The sequence below is a fragment of the Mustela nivalis genome, assembly GCF_964662115.1.
Source record: "Mustela nivalis genome assembly, chromosome: 13".
NCBI classification, from domain to species: Eukaryota; Metazoa; Chordata; class Mammalia; order Carnivora; family Mustelidae; genus Mustela; species Mustela nivalis.
In genome coordinates, this window is record NC_139032.1 from 90,701,036 (window position 1) to 90,709,230 (window position 8,195).

General features: G+C 67.5%; 2 protein-coding genes across 4 annotated transcripts in view; one reads left to right on the plus strand and one right to left on the minus strand.

Moving 5' to 3' along the window:
* The window catches only part of KCNT1 (potassium sodium-activated channel subfamily T member 1), a 299,723-nt gene that overhangs the window by 95,999 nt on the left and 195,529 nt on the right, over positions 1–8,195 (minus strand). The gene's annotated exons all lie outside the window — the stretch shown is intronic.
* NACC2 (NACC family member 2) overlaps positions 1–8,195 on the plus strand; it is a 66,046-nt gene that overhangs the window by 34,752 nt on the left and 23,099 nt on the right. For 2 of the 3 annotated variants that reach the window (XM_082696491.1, XM_082696493.1), the window contains exon 2: positions 4,187–5,134. In XM_082696491.1, the coding sequence (XP_082552617.1) occupies positions 4,249–5,134 (886 nt within the window). In that variant the 5' untranslated portion in view covers positions 4,187–4,248. Of the gene's footprint in view, positions 1–2,581; positions 2,887–4,186; positions 5,135–8,195 lie in introns of those variants that run through there. The other variant, XM_082696492.1, reaches the window with a different exon arrangement.

An 8,195-nucleotide genomic window follows, 5' to 3' on the forward strand; every position in this document is an offset into this window, starting at 1 on the left:
TGGTCTGGCCCAGGGGAGCCTACCTGGCTTTCTGGGAGACTCCTGCCAACAGGAACTGCAGGTCTGTGAAGGGGCCATGCGGGGGGCTCCCCTCCAGAGCGCTGTGCACTGGCCGGCACAGCCTCACTCCCGTGGCGCTCCCAGGCGTCCCCAGCATTTGGCTAAATGCCCGCCAGGCATTGTGCAGACCCACCTGGCCTCGCTCAGCTCAAGAGGGCACCTGGCAGGCTTCTCTAAGGAGGTGACGAAGAGGCAGAGTCCTGAAGTAGGCAGGTCTGTCTCAGGGAGGATAGGCTGTGTGTCCTGGGGCCCAGGGGCCCGAGTCCTACACCCAGGCCAAGGTTGGCCGTCCCCTCCCCTCCCCAGCACGGGTTCCACCAGGTTTTGGCCTCTGGGTGTCCCCTGTTCCCCATGTCTGCTCTGCCTGTGGCCTAGTCTGCCTTCCTTTGCGGCTGGGTGGCATGTGGGGGCTGTGTCCCCAACCCCCACCCCAGGGCTTCAGCCCCCTCATCTGGGGGCCATTGAGCCTCTCCTGGGCCCTAAGAAAAGGAGACTCTACCCAGTCTGGAGCCTGCCAGGGCTTCTGGTGGGGGATTCCCTGGGTCAGTCCTTCTGGGTCTGGATCAAGGCAGGCTGGCATGGCCGCGCCCCACAGCCCCCACCTGGGGTTGTGCAGACCCGAGCGTCCATGTGAAAGCCCGCTCAGGGCTGTTGGTGCCCAGGGCAGCCGAGTGGCCGTCCCCCAGGACCGGGGCAGTGGGGACCAGGCTGTGAGGGCTGTGTGGCCTGAAGCTCACCCAGCCGCCGGACTTCTCATCTAGGTAGAGACGAGGGGGTTGCTGGGGTTTGGACTCGCTCCGTCATGGGGTGGGGGGTTTGGGGGACTGAGGGCTAGGCCCCCGTGTCCCCCGGCTGGCCCCCGGGTCCCCAGAGCAGTGAGCGGGGACCATTTCTGTCAAGGCTGCAATCGCAGGGCTTGTCACCCTCCCCCCAGAGTAGTCCGTGCCTGTGGGAGGCCCGGAGCCGCCCCTGGGGGCGCTTCCCCACACCTGGATTTCTTCCTGTGCTGCCTTCCGCTTTATCTGCTCTGGGAAGCTGAGCCGCCGTGTGTGAATGGGGAGGCACCAGATGGCCCTTTCTTTCTCCGGATGCCACTCGCCTGTGGGAGGGCTGCTGCCCAGCACCCCCCCCCCCAACCGGCCCCTCCTGGCCGCGCCCACCAGGGTGTCGGGCTGGCAGCGCCCCCTCCCAGGGCCGGGGGCTGCAGAGGGCCACACCGCAGCCACTGCCAGCCTCGTCCCTGCCCCTCTCTGTAGGGACCTGTGCTCTGCCCAGGGCCACGGCTGGCAAGAGGGGAAACCGAGGCTGGGCGGGTTGCAGGTGGTGTGAGCCTCGAAGGGGTGGCAGAGAGGGTTGCAGGTGGTGTGAGCCTCGAAGGGGTGGCAGAGACAACGCGCTCAGCGTACCCTTTCCTCCAGAGGGGGCCCAGGAGCGGGGGCAGGGGGCTGCCACGGGCCCTGCGAGGCCGCCTGCCTCCTTCCTACCATCCCATCATCCACCGTCCTGTCACCGACGGTGACTTTGCCCACCTGTGGGGGTGGGGGGTGGGGGGTTAGGTCCTGCCCATCTGTGCGTTCTGTGGCCACCCCCCCACCCTGCCCAACTGCACTCACAAGTCTCGACAAGACCCGCCTCAGGGCTTGGGGGGCAGGGGGACTCCAGGGCGAGTGGGATGGGGTGCTGGGCTGCCCTGTTTGGGGCTGCTGCTCCAGGGACCCCAGGGAGAGGTGGGAGGTAGAACGGGGCGCGGCGGGGCGCGGCGGGGCGCGGGGCCTCCTCGCCCACCTCTTTTTCTTCAGCTCCTTTCTCGTCTTCTCATGCTGCTTCTCACCCGCCCCCCCCCGGGGTCCCTGCCCTCATCCAGCTCCTGCCCTGTTTGACCCGCCTCGTCCCCTATACTCTCTGGTCCTCCTTGTCCCCCGTCCCTCACCCCCTTGTCCACCCCCTCCCCTTCCATCCTCCTTGTCCTCCCACCCCCTCCTCCTGCCCCTCCCCCTCCCCCCATTCTGACGTCCCTCTATCCCCCTTGTTTCTGACCCAACTTGTCCCCTGTCCCCCTGCCTCCATCCCCCTCATCCCCCTCTCTCTTGTCCCCTGTCCCCCTGTGCCGGGTCCCCCTGTGCCTGCCCCCCTCCCCCACTCTCATCCCCCCCACCCCTGGTCCGCCCCACCCCCGCCCGCCCTGGCGGAGTTGGTGGCTCTGCCAGCCCTGCAGACTGTTTGGAATAGTTTAAATGCTTTGACACTCGGGCCGTCCTGGATGGCAGAGCGGCGGCTGACTGGGTAATTCGCATGCAGAGCTGCACCATAAATCTGGGCGCTCAGTTGCCGTGGCACCGCGGAGCGCTCCGCGTACAGTACAGTATTTCTGCCATCTTTGTTTGCATTGCGGTGAGTCATCAAAGTCTGTCTTGTACCAACACCCGGAGCGTGCATTCCTGTGGCACCAGCACTCCACTGTTTTGAAAGCCGGGGCTGGAGCTGGCATTTACTGGGCTCCCCAATCAAAGGCGGTATTCATTCCGGAGAGCCGCCCGAATGTCCGTCTGCATCCGGCCTCTGCATTTAGATGCTGTGCGCTGCCCCGGGAGCCGGGCTGGGTGCAGCTGAGCTGCGGCCGCCGAGCCCAGCGCCCAGACTCCCTGCCCTGCTCCCTCCTCCCTCCTCCTCCTCCTCCTCCTCCTCCTCCTCCTCCTCTCCCGGCTCCGCGCGCCCTCCCCACCCCAAGGGCTCCCGCTCCGTTTGCTGCATTCCCGGAGCAGCTGGCGAGCCTGCCCCTGCCAGGCTGAGCGGGCAGTGCCGGGCCCCCGGCGGCTGCCGCCCAAGGTAGGTCTCCCCCGCGGGCCGGTGCCACGGCCGGCCGGCAACTTCTCCGCGGCGGGGGCACTGCGGGCCCTCCCCCAGCAGCCACCCATCTGCCCAACTCCTGTCGCCGGGGTCCGGGCGCTCCGCCCTCCCTCCGCCCGCCCTCCCCCGGCCCCGGGCGCCTCTGCAGCCGCCTGCACTTTCCTCCCGCGGGACAGAGCGGCCCTTTGTGCGGGCGCCGCTGTGCGGAGTTCAGCCGGCGCCTCCTCCCCCCTGCCGGCCGTCCCCAGCACCCCCACCCGTGAATCCGGCATCAGATCAACCTCCCGGAGCCCCGTCCCCAGCCCCTGGGGCACCTGGCGAGCTCTTGCCGGTCCCTCCCCCGTCTCCCCCTGACCCCTTTAGTCACCTGGGGCTGGGATCGAGCCAGCAGGGATTGGCCGGCGTTGGGAGCTGGGGGACTGGGAGGGCGGGCAGGTGGGGCTGCGCCAGGCTCCCCAGTGGTGGTCCAGCTGTGGTGCGTCCCTGGCGGTGCTGGTGGCCTGGGGAGCCGGTCCGGGGGAGGGGCGGCGGTGGCGGGCGCGCCTGACTTCTAGCTTCGGCTCACTTCCCTGGGCGCCCCACCCTGGCCCCTCGCAGGGGGACGAGGGGCCGGCTTCTCAGCCAGTGGAGCGGGACTCCCCCCTTGAGGGCCCTCTGTGCGGCAGTTCCAAGGGAAGAGGAGAAAAACGAACCAGGGAAACCAAAAGACCCCCTTGCAGGACCGGCTTGGTTTGGGTTCCGGGCCCCCCCAGGGGAAGGGCTGTGCGGGGCCCTTTGCTGCTAACTTTTTCCTGGGGAGAAGAGCTTGCAGACGGAGCCGCCACCCTCAGCCCTCCCAGCCGCCGCGGCGGGCTGTGCCCTGTTCTGTGTTCTGTCCTCTGTCCTTCCCGTCCTCCCTGTCCTCCCGGAGTGCAGGCCTCTGTTTCTGTTCCTGACTTCTGCTAAGACGGGGCGTTCCTGCCCGAGGGCTCTAGCGCTGTCCTGGGGGTGGGCACTGGGAGCTGGGAGCTGCACAAGGTGTCCCCCCCTCCACCCCCCGCCGCTGGAATGCGGCTGTGCCGCTCTGAGTCCCGTGGGGTGCTGGCCCAGCCAGGGTCCCGCTGTGAGGAGCTCGGCCCCAGGACTTCCCTGGGCTGTCTGTCTGCGGGGGAGGGCCCTGCTGGAGGGCCCGGGGCGGGGGAGGAGGAGGGGCGGGGGGTGGGGGTCGCGGGCCTGCTGGGGTGAGCCCTGGCTGTCCAGCAGCCTGACCCGGGTGTCCCTGCGCCCTGTCTCCCTACAGATGTGCCCCCCTCGGGCGCTCCCGCGCTGAGTGTGAGGCGAGCCCTCCAGCGCCTGCCCACCATGTCGCAGATGCTGCACATCGAGATCCCCAACTTCGGGAACACCGTGCTCGGCTGCCTCAACGAGCAGCGCCTGCTGGGCCTCTACTGTGATGTGTCCATCGTGGTCAAAGGCCAGGCTTTCAAGGCCCACCGGGCCGTCCTGGCCGCCAGCAGCCTCTACTTCCGGGACCTGTTCAGCGGCAACAGCAAGAGCGCCTTCGAGCTGCCGGGCACCGTGCCGCCCGCCTGCTTCCAGCAGATCCTGTCCTTCTGCTACACGGGCAGGCTGACCATGGCGGCCAGCGAGCAGCTCGTGGTCATGTACACGGCCGGCTTCCTGCAGATCCAGCACATCGTGGAGCGCGGCACGGACCTCATGTTCAAGGTGAGCTCGCCCCACTGTGACTCGCAGACCGCCATGATCGAGGACGCCAGCTCGGAGCCCCAGAGCCCCTGCACCCAGCTGCAGCCGGCTGCCCCCGCAGCACCCCCCTACGTCGTGTCCCCCTCTGTGCCCATCCCGCTGCTGACCCGCGTGAAGCACGAAGCCACGGAGCTGCCGCCGGCCGCCGGCCCGGGCCTGGCCCCCAAGCGCCCGCTGGAGACGGGGCCCCGGGATAGCACAACGGTGGCGGCGGGTGCCACGGCAGCGGGCGCGGCCCCGCTCAAGCTGCCCCGGGTGTCCTACTACGGGGTGCCCAGCCTGGCCACCCTCATCCCCAGCATCCAGCAGGTGCCCTACTCCCAGGGAGAGCGGACCAGCCCGGGGGCCAGCAGCCTGCCCACCACCGACAGCCCCACCTCTTACCACAACGAGGAGGATGAGGAGGACGACGAGGCCTATGACACGATGGCAGAGGAGCAGTTCGGCCAGATGTACATCAAGGCCACCGGCAGCTACGCAGGTAACGCGCGCTGGAGGCCCGGCCCGTGCCCCGCCCGCGCCACTGCCCGCCAGTGGGGGCGGGTGCTCCTGTGGCCCCCGCGAGGGCACTGAGGTGGGGCTGACCTCTGGCCGTGAGCTCTCGGGGCGATTGCTGTGCCAGGGGAGTGCAGGGGACAGTCCCCAGCCGAGGCTGAGGACCGAGGCTGATGTTGGGCGAAACCTCCCCCCAGAAGCTGCAGTCTGGGGCTCACAAGAGGACAGTGAGGACCTCAGTGGCCCAGGGACCTGCCCGAGGGCTCATGGGGTACTGTGCGACCCACCTGCTCAAGGCCTTAGTGACCCAGTGGGGCCCCGTCTGCCTGACCTTTGACCTCAGCCCTTCTCTGGGACTCAGGGAGGTCAGAGACTCCCCTGTATCCAGCTTGTGTGCTGCCATCTCCCGGGGTCTAGCACCAAGGGACAGGCTGGAAAGTGCTTGTTGAACTGAGTGAGCGGCCCCCCAAGGTATTTGTGAGGGGGGTCCCCCACTGGGGACCTGTGTACCGGGGATGCCCTGACTGGACGTGGCATTACATACTACGTCCCGGTTCCTGGAGACTGGGGTCTGATGGCCAGAGGGTCCAGGAGTTGGGGCCCCGGGTCGGGTGTCCACCTGCCTTCCGTGTTCCCCAAAAACTGGCTGTGTGCCTGGGCCCGCTGCCTGCTCATTTGCATGCGGGTCCCGTGCCCAGTGGATCGGCTCTGGACATGTGGTGCTGGCGGGAAGTGACGTCCCAGAGCTGGGGCCCCCAGGGACAGTGCGCCGACTTCCTCCCCTCTGGTGCCCTGCGTCCTGGTGCCCTGATGGAACAGATGCTTCCCCCTGCCCCCATCTACTCCACGTCCAGCCTGGAACTGGCCAGTCCGACCCGCTAGGAACCTTGGGACGGCCTCTCCCTGAGAACAGCCAAGGATGGGGTGGTCTGGCCAAGCCGGCGCCCTCTCAGCACTGTGGGGAGCGGGGAGGCTCTGCCGGGGCACCCGCCTGTGCTTCTTGGGGCTGTGGGTGGACGGTTTTTCCATAGGACTCATGACTTCATTTGAATGCACGTAGTGGTAGTTAAGTGGCTTCCACAGGACAGGAGTGCAAAGACCACATTGATCTGGACGAGGCCCTTCCTTGGGGTGGGAGAGGCAGGGGCTTGGTGTCCCGGTACCAGGACACCGGCTCTGGGCTCAGGCCTTCGGGGGGCCTCTGGGAACCTGTCCCAGGGGGCCACCCTGGGGGCTGGGGAAGGGCCGCGTGGAGCCCCAGACTCAGCCGGAGGGAGCCGGAATCTGCCAAGGGTCCAGGGGCAGGGACTGTCCACTCGTGGCCCACCGTGGGACACCATGGAGCCAGGAGAGGATCCCAGTCTCCAGACGTCTCCCTCCATGGGCCTTGGCCGGAGTGGGGTGCTGAGAGAGAGGGCGAGGTGTTGGGACTGCGGGAATGAGTCTGGGGTCTCCTTCTCAGGACTGTAGCGGCCTGCCTCTGTGCTTGGGTTTTCCAAGGAAGCACGGAATGGTGGCCATGGGAGGGCAGGCTGGGGATTGGAGGCCAAGCTGCCTGGACTGCTCCTCTGCCTTGACCGTGACCTGGCTTCCCCACCAGCATCCCCCGAAACCTCCCCCCAAGACAAGATGCCGGGGGCACAGGCCTGGCCCAGGGCCGTGTACCTGCAGGGGGTCACTCATCCAAGGAGCCCCTTGCCGCCTTCTCCCTGGGGGTCTTGGAGGTAGGAGAGGACAGCAGGCCTCGGCGGGCAGAGCCTGGGGCCGGCCTAGGGTGCTACAGTCTGGGTTTTCTCCTCGGTGAGACCATAAGTGGGGCAGTGGGGGGAGTGCGATTTCTTGGTTAAAATCTAGGTTATTGGCAGTGACGTCGCTGGCATCGCCGGGCGCCGGGTGAGCTGGGAAGAGGGTGGTGGGGGAGGGGGCCGTGGGGGCAAGCAGGCAGCGAGAGGGGCCTGCCCTCAGAGGCTGCCTGCCCGCACCCCAGGCTCCCTCTGCGCGCCTGCTTGGTCGGGTTGGGGGACATCTTCCTAGTCCCTTGGGCGGCTGGGCAGCCGCTGCCCTCAGTCTGGTGCCCGGACTCGGGTTGGGCAGGCCATTGAGCCGGTGGCATCGGGATGTTCCAAGGTGCACCGGGCCACATACGGACATGCGGGACCCTCTTCCCAGCCCGTTTCTCCACTTGTCCAGGGAGAGCTGGGCCCCGGCGACCTCCCAGGGTCTCTGGGCCAGCATCGTCTATGCAGGAAGGTGTGGGAGCCCACAGGGGTGCTCCCATATCCACCCTCCACCTCGTCAAGACCAGCTTCCGTGCCCTGAGCCTCTTGTTCTGGAAATGAAGGAATTAAACATGACAGATGAAGTTAGGGGACCATCCCCCAGTGGTCCCACTGCGTTCCCACAGGGCCTCTGTCCCCTGTGTCCCCTGGGCTCCTCGTTCATCGGGCGGAGATACCATAGTTGACTTACCTAGTCCCCAAGGACACTCTTAGGACTGAGTGACCAGGAGGGTGCTGAGCAGGGGCAGGGGGCATCGGTAGGGCAGGTCAGGCTCCCTCCTGTCTCTCCACAGCCCCTGGCTTGGAGTGGGGTCTCCTGGGGGCCTAGGAAGCCCCTGCCCCAGCTTTGAGCCAGGGGAGTGAGTGGAGGAGGCCTGCCCCCTCTAGGCGGTGGGGGTTGGTGGTGGGGCACAGAGGTGCGGGCTCTGCTCCCACCTTGCCATGCTCCTGGGGCACATGTGAACCCATGGGCCGCGAGCAGTGGTGGCCCAGACAGGGAGAGAGACAGCGAACAGATCTTGAACAAGTATTTAATCTTGGCTGGGGGTCACCCTGAGGCAGGATGGGCGGGAGTGACGCTTAGGGGTGGGGAGAGTGAGCCCACCAAAGGTGGAGGGGGTCCCTCTGCCACCTCTGCAGGTGGGGTGGGTCTGGCTGGAGGGGCCACTTTCTGCACCACCGCCCCCTCCCCCCAACCCCGTCAGGGCTCCCGTGGCACCTTCTGCCACAGGCTCAGCCCCTCCTCCTGCCCCTGCGGATGTCAGAGAC